Below are 12,281 nucleotides of genomic sequence, written 5' to 3'. Positions count from 1 at the left end.
TCGCTTCTTATCCGATCACCAAAGCAAGTAACAATTCTCATTTTCTTTTTTTTCGTTCTTCATTTTCCCAGCCAATGTTAGTGAGTTTTTTCTTTCTTTGTTACCTTTTAAGAGATCTTAGAAATCAACAACCTGTATTCAATGTGGAGTCACTATACCACAAGGACAACACCACGTTTTCTCCGATCAACAAAGTTAAGCCTTGTTTGGCAGGGTTCCTACTTGGCTGGGTGACCAAATATGAATACCCTGTGCTGTAAAAAATTATTTTCTCTCTCTTTTTTTTTTCTTCCCTTTCCAAGGCAATATCAGTGACTGGAGAACTGCCAGCCTTGTGTGATGTCTTTTCTTCTATTCATTAACTATTAAATTTTGTTAATATCATTTTGCCATGTCCGTATTTATGTGTATTTATTTACAATACTGTATAAATAATAGTGAAATGCATCTTTCAAATTCTCCTCAATTCTCTTGTCTGTTGACCATCTAAAAATTTTAATCATGTGTTGAATCATTTGCAAATTCATACAGCTCGTCAATTTTGTGATTTTATGAACCGGTATCTTCTTTTTCAGCAATTGAGTACGGTTAAACCTGCATTAAGCAGACACCTTCAGGAAATAAGCTATTTATAATAATTATAACTAGCTTCTATATATAGAGACATTCGTGTGAAAGTCTATTCAATGTAGATCATTTCTGCGGTAAGATTTTGAGTACAGTGTACTTGTATTGGAAATGCAAAGAAAAATGGGAAAAATTGCTAAGAAAAAATTTAAATTAATCATTTCCTAAGGGAATCGTGTCACCTTCAGATCAAATATAACTTGAACCTCGCTATGACTGTGAAAGCTTTATACATTGGCCAGTGGATTTGATCACAAGAGTTTAACAAGAATCGATGGAAGGAAGGAAGGAAGGAAGGATGGAGCGAAACCTGCATCCATACCCATAGTTCCAGGACAACATGAAGAAGGACTTAGCACTGGGGTGACACACTTAGTGCCAACATGATCCAGGAAGTGGGAAGTACAGCCGAACCCATGGTTGTGACCACTTCTCATAAGTGACCACCTCTCCTCGACCAGTTTTCCAAAATATCAAAAGTTTCCAAGTCAAATTACTATATTTGGAACCTGTTGTAAGAGATCACCTCTCGTGAGCAACCATGACCACTTTTAGAGCTAAAAATTTGAAATTTTCTTTTGTTTTTAACCTCCCATAAATTGGATGATAAGGTGTTGTAACCATATCGCATTCCTGAGTAGTACAAGAGACCAAAGTTTCTCAATGGGAAGTACAGGATTTTTTTTCTGGAATTTAACTTTTCACATGAATAAAACATTTAAAACATGGGATAAATCTCTGAAGTTACCAGATGCTAATGAGGCAAAATTTTGACCCAACATGGTCTGTGCTCTCGTAAGGAGCCACCTCCCATAAGTGAACACCTAGGCCTTACATAATTTTGAGTGGTCGCTTACAGGAGGTTCAACTGTGCATCCAGTGTTGATTATATTCGGGTACAGTACTGACACCATTCCAATGGCCTTCCTTTAGACTGCAGCTCTGTCTTTTATGGCTGCGATTAGGTGTTCTTTTACCACATCTAACTTCCAGTGGAGAACTTCAATGATAATCCTTGCAAGCTCATCACCATTAACTGAACTCTTGATAAGCTGGAAGCATACTCAACACATCTTGACTTCCCAGTCTTGGATATAGCAAACCGAGTGCTCTTTGGCAATGGACTTCTATTCCTTTTCAAGGATGAATGAAATTAGCAGGCACTTGTTTGAATGAGAAGTGTATGTCACACCTGCCTCTGCAAAGTTCTCTTCCAAGTATTCAAGTATGGTAATTAAGCAGGGGCCCAGATTCTTGTAGCTGCAGGCATTGTTTTCCCTTTTGTACAATGCTTGCTATCAAACTTGCTTAATGCCTCAGTGATATTCTTCTCTCTTCTCTCTGTTTATGAAACCTTTTCTTTCTTCACCACAGCCTGTATGTGTTTCTTACACACAATGCAATTGCTTTGTTACAACTGATTTCTTCACTGATAGTTCTCCCCCAAGTCATGTTCGACAAACATGTTCAGTGGTCAGACCTTTCTGTCAAACACGTACAGATAATCATCACACCTGGAACGTGGATGATGAGGACTTAGCTGAGACATTATCAGAGTTCTAAGTTGGGCAGTGGACTCACAGAGCCCCTCCCTGTAACCACACAGCCATGGGCTGAATGCGGTTCATGATCTGCACAGGGTTTATTTTTATTTTTTATTTTTAGTTTTGTCAGTGACCAGACCCAAACTTACCTGTGAAGTACATTCCCCAAAAGCTGTTGAAACATTAATACACAGACAATGTTACAGATATTGTTTTCTTTATTGTGTGTAAAATATATTTTCTTTTGGTTTTATCGAAGTGTTGGATTCGAAGGGAATGATGGTGACGTTGCATCTTTCACTTTCACTACGTGACAAATAAGATCATGACTGTTTACTGTCAAGTTTATTTGCCAGGAGTGACAGTCTTTTTAGTTTTCTGAGTATTTTTCGTATTTTTAGACAAGAGAAGTGCATTGTTGTGCTGTTTTATTGAAGCGAGTTCAGAGATTGGAAGGAAAATTAAACATTTGCAAGCCAAGCGTGTCAGAACGTGCAAGGATTATGTCATTGGTAGGCAAATAACCACCGTACTAAAGACAGCTGTGGATTACGTAATTCTTGAATTATATGACTTGTGTGACTACTTTGCTAGGCCTTTACTCATGGAAAAATCCAATTAAATTCAAGAGCGTGTCCATGGGTGCACCAGGCAGGTCTGCTACATGCCATCTCACCGATTTCAATGAAACTTAGCCAGTATAAAGGGTCTACCCCAAAACTCAGAAAGACACATTGGTTTCGGTTTTGGATCTTTCAGGGGGGAAGTAGGTAACCCCCCCTGGTTTTACTAGATTTTTGTCAAGAAAATTGCCTCAATATAGGCAAAATGTATAGAGCTCTCAGAACAACTGTATTTAACCTATTGCTACCAAGTTACACATTGGTATATCTATAGTGAATGCAAGAGCCAAGTGACAGTCTATTTGATCAGCCGCTTGTCAATCAATGGACATAAATATGTGACTGTGTTTTTAGACCTTCAAATATTTGATGATTTTGAGGTCAAATATCTCCCCTTGCCAAAAAAGGTATGACACTAATTTCAACGTTCCTTTGTCCATTGATCATTATCTTTAAAAAACAGTTAAAACATCTTTGGGCACTGCCGTATTCTCGCTTTGGATGCCACTTGAAAACTGCACCTAAAACAAGCTTACTTTAACCTTATCCGTCATACAATGCTGGCAAAAGCGGCCACTAAAGAAAATAAATCGACATTTACAAGCTCGTTTAACAAGAAAACTGCACCAGAAGGAAAAGTAAGGCTAAAAGGTTTTGAGATTTTGAGAAGAAATTGATGAGATTACGCGTTTTTAGAGATACGTGTCACCAGAATATCGATAGTAAAATCGCAGTGTTTGTGATTTGACGTTTGTTATTTTGAGATTTGCTCACAAAATCAGCTGTTGGCTTTCGTACGGCATAAAACACTTTTCAGTCTTTCGTTCAGCTGTTTATTATCAAGAGGTCATGCTGTTTATAATGCTCTGAGGAGATTTCAGGGTCACATGCCGAGTTGTTGACGAGTACATTTCAGCTAGTGTGCAGCAACATAAACTTGCACAAGCTAAAAATGACATTACGAGGAATTCTTCCTTTACTGACTAAAAAGGGAATGCAGTTGTAACAAATTCGTTGGTTCAACCATGCATAATTCTAGAGGAAAAGACTGCAATTGTATTATTATTGTCACTTACCACGGGTTACCACCATCAAAAATTTCCTCCGGGAAGTATTTGTAGCATGACCTGACAACCTTTCAGAATTCTAACAAATTGTTCATCCCTTCAGTAAAGAAACGCTTTCAGAATGTTCTACAAATCTCTATAAGTACATTTATCTACTTTCTGGCCGGCATATATCCGCATTTCTTTTAAATACATGTTGTTCTGACTAAATCTGTATCTCTCTTGATCGCCAGCGTTGAATTGTGTTACATAAAGGTTGAGCCAGCAATGTGATGACCAGCAGATCTCCATGTGTTTCCCGCCATTTGCATCTTCAGTCAACTCTTCAATCATATTCAGTTGTTCGCATAGGGAAAGATAGTCAATTTGAAAAAAGTTAGATTAGCAGTAAACATTTACATTTTTTCTAGCTCACTTCTATTAGTACCTTCCCACTTGTAGTCTTCCCTACGGAGGCCAGGTAGGGCTAACTTTTTTGCTTTCTTTCAACAATCCATATCAGACTGGGGGTTTGGGTGGGATTAAGTGACAACTGACAAATTGCTAAAATTTTCACTAACAACTGAAAAATCGCCTTTAAAATGTAACGGGCTACTGACATTTGTAGTCCGTTTTACTGACAACAAGAGGGGTTTTTAATTGAGTATCGTAAAACTAAAACCAAAGTAATCACTCTCGCCAGTCACAAAGGACACAAACAATACAGTGAACCAATCAAAATCGAAGCAATAACATGTAACTGATGCAGAGGTAAAACGGGAGAAAGCGCGTTAGAGCGGGGCAACATTGGTTTTGCTTTTACTTGTGATTGAATGAGAAAATGGCGCGAGATTTTTAAGTCAATCGTGTAGCAAAGTGATGCAAAACCAATTACTTTTCGATGCTCAAATGAAAAACCACTCCAATAAAACACTTGATTGCTCTTTTATTCTAATCTTTTTCGATCCTATTTGGCTAAGAATTCTGCGTTTTTAATTAATATTAATTATTTAAGAAGTTATTATTCTTACAAACTAGTATTGTGTTCTTATCTCTTGTGACTTTTCACCTAAATCAGTTCCAACAAAACAAAATTAAGCTAAATTAAAATCAACTGATAGATGGCACCGACCAATGATGAATAGGTCATTTTACAATTGTGTGCTTAGCTATCTGGCCTATGAATGCAAGCGAGGCTGGAGGTGACCTTGCTTTGATATAGACCTCTCTGCGGTCCTCATTGCCAACTAGTGAGCATGCGAACAACTTGATTTACACAACAAAAGCAGTGAGGTCTTTATCAAGAAAAGGTCATCTGCAGCCTTGCTGCCATTCAAAATCTGTGCATGCCACTGAACAGACAACTGTAAAATGGTCAATTGTCAAAAGTTACATTTACAACTGGAATTTTTAACGTCCTATCCAGACCCTCCCTCCTACTTCTTTACAAGGTGATAATTGCACCCCTATCAAAACTAATGATCTAAAGTTCAAGTTCTCTCCTTATCTGCTGCCTTCTTCGGGCAGTTTCAGTCTCAGTAGCAAGATCATCGACATCAGCTTCCTCGTCCTCATTCATACTTACAGAGCTGGTCCTTTGTAGTTGGCCACTCTTATTCAGGGCAGAAAGTCGGCTAAAGTATCGAGTGATCTGTTGCTCTGTCAACCAGTTGATCTTGGTGAACATTTTCTGACCAGTCTCGTCTCTTAAAGACTTCATTCTAAAGGCCACATCGGAAGCGGTTGCCTTCTTACCAGTTTCTTCTCTCATCCAGAACATATCTAACAGATAGCTCTTTGGTTTTTCCGAAAAGGCCACTGATTTCCGTGTTCTCCAAAGAGCCCATCCGTGTTCCACTTGGCCAGCCGGGGCGGGGGTTGGTTGTCAGAACTGCTGGCTGATGTCTGACCACGAACGTAGCCACCACCTACGGAATGACACGCCTCCGTCCATTTCCGTTTGATCTCGTCGTACACGGACTGCTTTGCTAACTTCATCATGTGTTTCCCAACGTCCAGGTGTTTTTCGAAGGCGGCGAATGACTTGAACGTCTTCATGCATCCTTCTTCTTGACAGAACATCTCACTTAGAATTGTTCGCAATGGCTGTTGTTCCCTGCCCTGTATATCTATCACTAGAGTCTAATCCATAGACTCCCCCTCTTGCGTAGCTGAAATTTCGAAGGAACTACAGGATCCCCGTGTTTCGGTGGGGATCTCAGAGGGTGGCTCACCCTCGTCCATATTATCTGTATGGGCGCCTCAACAGTATCTGCATAAATGTAGTAAGTGATAGGATTTATCTTTTTAAGTAAACTTCATTTGCATACCCGACTTCTTGGGAAAGTTGATTTTAGATAACCGCCTAATAAGTAGATTGCTCCTCCAAACTTTTTTATTTCAAGGTTAGTTTACAATCAGACTACTTTAATCAATACAAAAAATACAATCTAAAATTACCTACACAAAATGGAACAACAGTGTTCCACTTTCCTTTGATTTCTTTTGCCATTTTCAGATTTATTCCCCTCTCAACCTTGCGCCTCCGATTGCCGTGAAGAGGATGCCAGCATTTTATTGAAGGTCTGAATCTCACCCCAAGTTCTGCACGATGTTTGGGGCATATTGTGAAATCGCGGCCATCAGAATGACCTAATAAACCAGTACGAGCTAAAATGAGCTCTTTCTCAGACGCAACAAATGTTTGAGATACTTCCATTTCTCTCAAATTTCCCATGCATGATTATTTTAGATCCGATAAGATCTAAGCTAATGATCACGATTTACGGCTGTTAAAAATCTTATCCAATTGGTTTGGATTGAACAGGCCTAACATCAACTCAGTTGAAATGAAGAAAAGCTATTTTTGAGAATTATTTACTGTAAACTTCTTAATGATGCGCTTGAGCGCTTTTGGTTACACAAATGTAGACATAACGTGTCTTTATGTACTTTGATGTCGCGAGCATATTTCTTTGGTGTCACGAAACATTACGTTGGCGTCAAGTTTCATTGTCACCGGGTTTTGAACAGTAACAATCTCTCGAAAATATATACGTATTGCAACAGAAATGCTGTTAAAAATGACAAAGGTTCTTTAAGAAAGACATCGGAAGGTCAAGGTTGACTTTTGTATCGATCAATTTGAAGCAACAACATCCTGCCCTATCACGCAGCTGTGTACCGGCTGTCTCAAAAGAGTGCTGGCGCACATTTACTGGCGAGAGGCCTAGAAAGTCACATAGCGTAACAATAATTCAAAATGGCAATAAACCAGGTCACATAGCAGCCAAATGTACTGTAGAGGTTTCCAGGACATCCTAAAAGTGTTGCTTAGCGGAAGGGATGAATAATTTGTTGGAATTCTCATTAAAGGTTACCAGGTCGCGTCACGCGACAAATACCATTTATGCGTGGAAATTTTAGGTGGCAGTAAGCCTTGGTAAGTGACAATAATAACACAATAATTGTAGTCTTTTTTACTGGAATTATGCATTACTGAACTAATAAATTTCTTAGAACTGCATTTCCTTTTTAGTCAGTAAAGGAAGAGTTCCTTGTAATGTCATTTTTAGCTTGTGCAAGTTTATGTTGCTGCACACTAGCTGGAATGTACTTGTCAACAACAACTCGGCATGTAACCCTGAAATCTCCTCAGGGCATTATAAACAGCACGACCTCTTGATAATAAAGAGTTGAATGAAAGACTGAAAAGTGTTTTATGCCGTATGAAAGCCAACAGCTGATTTTGCGAGCAAATCTCAAAATAACAAACGTCAAATCACAAACACTGCGATTTTACTATCGATATTTTGGTGACACGTATCTCTAAAAACGCGTAATCTCATCAATTTCTTCTCAAAATCTCAAAACCTTTTAGCCTTACTTTTCCTTCTGGTGCAGTTTTCTTGTTAAACGAGCTTGTAAATGTCGATTTATTTTCTTTAGTGGCCGCTTTTGCCAGCATTGTATGACGGATAAGGTTAAAGTAAGCTTGTTTTAGGTGCAGTTTTCAAGTGGCATCCAAAGCGAGAATACGGCAGTGCCCAAAGATGTTTTAACTGTTTTTTAAAGATAATGATCAATGGACAAAGGAACGTTGAAATTAGTGTCATACCTTTTTTGGCAAGGGGAGATATTTGACCTCAAAATCATCAAATATTCGAAGGTCTAAAAACACAGTCACATATTTATGTCCATTGATTGACAAGCGGCTGATCAAATAGACTGTCACTTGGCTCTTGCATTCACTATAGATATACCAATATGTGTAACTTGGTAGCAATAGGTTAAATACAGTTGTTCTGAGAGCTCTATACATTTTGCCTATATTGAGGCAATTTTCTTGACAAAAATCTAGTAAAACCAGGGGGGGTTACCTACTTCCCCCCTGAAAGATCCAAAACCGAAACCAATGTGTCTTTCTGAGTTTTGGGGTAGACCCTTTATACTGGCTAAGTTTCATTGAAATCGGTGAGATGGCATGTAGCAGACTTGCCTGGTGCACCCATGGACACACTCTTAAGATTTCATGATGGCTAAGAGCGATGGTGCAATAATACAGTTTGTGTTGATCAAGTGATGTGGTGTCTACAGTAATCAATGAATCTTTGGAACGTGCATTGCGTTGCAACTGTAGTGCTAAGAAAACAGCTAAATTTTAGAAGTGTGGTTATAAGATCTAAAAGATCTTGTTAACCGTGTGGCCATGGGCTGAGCACGGTTCATGTTCTGTACGTTGTTTATTATTATTATTTTTTTAGTTTTGTCGGTGACCAGACCAAAACTTCCTCTTGGCCAAATTTTGAATCACGCAACCTGATTTGTTTATTTGCCAAAAGCTTTTGAAACCTTAATACACAGACAATATGTTACGGATATTGTTTTCTTTATTGTGTGTAAAATATATTTTCTTTTGGTTTTATCAAAGCGTTGGATTCGAAGGGAATAATAAATATGTTAAAAAAAGGTATTACGTCAGCCATGGAATGCGCTGACATTGAAGCTTTCAATTTGCCACGTGGTACAAAGATTGTGTTTACTTTGCAATTTTATTTCGCCAGAAGCTACAGTCTTTTTAGTTTTGCGAGTATTTTGGTATTTTTAGAGAAGAGAATTGTGCTGTTTTATTGAAGCTAGTTCAGAAATTAAATATTTGCAAGCCAAGCAAAGAATGTGTTGGAATGTGCAAAGATTACGTCATTGGTAGGGAGATAACCACCATACGAAAGATAGCCGTGGATAATGTAATTCTTGAATTATGTGACTCATGTGACTACTTTGGTAGCTCTTTACTCATGGAAAAAAACAAAGTTAAATTTAAGAAATGCACTCTCGGAATGGTCCATCAAACAAATGCTGCTCTCTGATTGGCTACATCTCTGATTGGTTTTGTGGGCTTTTAAGTTGGCTTTCTTCCTGGTGGAAAATTTTTCACCAAAACATAAAGGAAAGTGTTCAGTTTCATACTTGTTTAGGCATGGCTTGAATATTTCCCCCCAGTATTATTCTTAGCTAATTATCAAAAGCATCTTCTGATGTGAAAGGTAGTGATGTCAAAAGTAATACATGTAGAAAGACCATGGTACATGTACATATCTAGAGTCTTGTGTTGGCCATTACAGGTGTCAGTGGGTTAATCAATCTGGCCATGGCCAGCCAATTGTCTGTCTATTAGTAAAACCTCAACAGTGAAATTCACTTCAAGACAATGCCATTGTAAGCAGAATCTCCATTTTTGTAACTTTTTTGCAACAAATGTATGTGTTGAGATTATTATGTATAGTTAGCGAATGTTCCAACATAATACATTTAGTGTCAAAATCATTGTTGAAGATGTGATCAGCGACAAATATATCTGTTACCAAGACAATTTGTGTGTGGAGGTGCAGTGGCCTCATGGTTAGTGCGCTCGTCTCCAGATTGAGTGGTCCGGGTTTGAGCCCTGGCCGGGGACATTGTGTTGTGTTCTTGGGCAATACACTTTACTCCCACAGTGCCTCTCTCCACCCAGGTGTATAAATGGGTACCGGCGAATTTGATGCTGGGGGTAACCCTGCAATGGACTGGCATCCCATCCAGACTTTACCTTTACTTACCATAACAATTTGTGTATATATCTGTGGTCTTGGCAGGTCACTATGAAACAGCATGTGCTGTGTACATGTATGTATGACTCTGTGTAGATATATCTAACATGTCATCAACAATGTTGAAAGTCCTTTCTTGATATCTGTACAATAGACTGTGTGTGGAGCAAATCACCCTGACAGTGTGCTTATATGTAAAAGACATTGTTTAATTCCATCATTCAATAGGATGACGATATTCCTGCTACTGCCAGTACTTCCACCACTGATGCTCCAGTCTCGCCTCTGGAGAAAGAACAAGTGTCGTTGTCTGATCCAGTTGTAGGACTTCAACCCAAAGTTCCTAAAGATTTCCAGATTTTCATTAATCTTATCGAGTTCTGCAGGTGAGTCAGGAATTCTTTAATGTGTTGTTCTTATGACATAACTTTATTAGGGATGCTCACGCTATTTGTTTGAATGATTGCAATTTATTATACATGTAATTAGTGTTGCAATCTATGTGTGTCACATCTACATGTAAACATGGCAATCCTACCTTGTTTAAAAACTAGGATGAAACTTGTTAACTTTTGAATGGCTTACTATGTAAGTTCACTTAGTCTTATGTTTAGTTGTTTAGCTGTTTGGTTGGTTTAAAGGATTCATACATAACAGGTCAGTTTGAAACAACATGTGCTATGTGGGATGGGAGCTAGTAATTCCATTCTGGGCCTTGTATGCAACGTGACAAGACAGTTACGAGCCATCGCTCCTAGTCCAGATTATTTGAGGGAAAATCCATGCATAATATTCCTTGCTTATCATTGAGAGACTCTAGATCTGCACCATAATGCTGAGGAACAGATCACGTTTTTGGCCATTCTGAATATTGTTAAGATGCTATTCAACGTACAGTGAAGCTCAGATATAAGCGAAACAAAATACACAAGCATATGCGCATACGTGTATACAGTGTACACGCATATCCCTCATTAGTATATGAGGGATTAGTATATTGTTTCCTCTTTTCTTAACAGGCCATTGTTGTTTTCAATGACTTGACAGCTTGCCACAGAGTGAGAGAGAGTTTTCTTTATTTTGAATATGCGTATATAGTATACACATGTATGCCTTCAGACTAGACTTACATGTAGCTGAAATGAACATTGTGCAATTGGGTACTTCGCAGAAAATATAAGAGAGAGTGCTTTGCTGTTGAATCAACAATTTACTGCTTTCTTCCAAATAGAACTGGGGATAGATGCTTCAACAATCTCATCTTCAAAGAGCAACCAATTTGTGCCAAATGCAACTGAAAGATAAATCACAGTTTAAGCAAGCGATCTGCTGACATGCGCCATCACACAGAAGTTTTACTTGCAGAAAAATTGTAAACCCAATGTAAATCACATGCCATGGAAACTTTGATAAACACTCCATTCTTCAAAGAAAGAATATGTAACTGCTATAATGAATGATTTGTGCCAAATAGAAATGTAGATATCATTTCAGTTTTGACGAGAGATATAGTCAGACCTAATGAAGTCAATTGACATTTTGCAAACGACTGGCCAACACGTCTGGAAATACAGAACTTTTCCTGGAAGAAAAATTAACTAAACGTGAACGGCACGCCATAGAAACTTCAATGAATAATCCTTTCATCAAGGAAACAGTTATTTTGTTTGAATGAATAGTTTGTGTCAAACAGAGCCTGAGATATAATTTTTTGACAAGAGATCTAATTAGAGTGCTTCAGAAAGAAACATTTTGCAAGCGACTTGCCGACGCATGCCAAAACACCGAACTTTTAATTTCTTTGCAGAAAACTAAACTAAACACCAGCAACGTGCTATTGAAACTTTGATAAACAATTTTTTCATCAAGGAAAGAGTATTTCTATCGTTTGAATGAATGATTTGTGTCAAATAGAACCAGAGATATCATTTTTTTGACGAGGATCTTCAGAATGCCTCACACAATGAACATTTCACTTGGAACTTAATTGCCAACATTTGCTGAAACACAAGACATTTCCTTATAGTTTCATATTATCAAAATTAACTGAGGATTCATGTAAAGTCAAAGGTTGTTACTGGACTATTCATTTCAAAACTGTGATGACCATTTACAAAATAATTCTGTGCCCTGGAAAGTTGTTCACAGCTGTAAACTTAAAAGTAACCATGAATATTCAGTCAATGTAAACAATGTGTTTAAACAAGGAGTTCAAGCGACTGTTTCAATTTTCTTCCCAATGTTTTGGCAACTAAAGATTAAGCAAGTCTTAATAATCAGTAGTTTGTTGGTGAGTTTGCAGAGTTGGCTTGTATGCAGAATTTACCTGTTTTTTTTCAAGAAAGCCAACAA

The 12,281-nt window shown here is 38.1% G+C and overlaps 1 protein-coding gene across 2 annotated transcripts in view; it reads left to right on the top strand.

Annotated features, from left to right (window-relative positions):
* LOC110046028 (DNA-dependent protein kinase catalytic subunit-like) overlaps nucleotides 1–12,281 on the top strand; it is a 290,155-nt gene that overhangs the window by 126,408 nt on the left and 151,466 nt on the right. For both annotated transcript variants that reach the window (XM_089289604.1, XM_089289605.1), the window contains one exon: nucleotides 10,158–10,315. In XM_089289604.1, coding sequence (XP_089145730.1) covers nucleotides 10,158–10,315 — 158 coding nt within the window. The remainder of the gene's footprint in view (nucleotides 1–10,157; nucleotides 10,316–12,281) is intronic.

This window comes from Orbicella faveolata, unplaced genomic scaffold (assembly GCF_042242905.1).
Source record: "Orbicella faveolata isolate gen_17 unplaced genomic scaffold, um_ofav_v1 contig_2, whole genome shotgun sequence".
In the NCBI taxonomy this organism is placed as follows: Eukaryota; Metazoa; Cnidaria; class Anthozoa; order Scleractinia; family Merulinidae; genus Orbicella; species Orbicella faveolata.
Note: the sequence above shows the minus strand (reverse complement) of the source record. Positions and strands in the feature narration are given on the sequence as shown.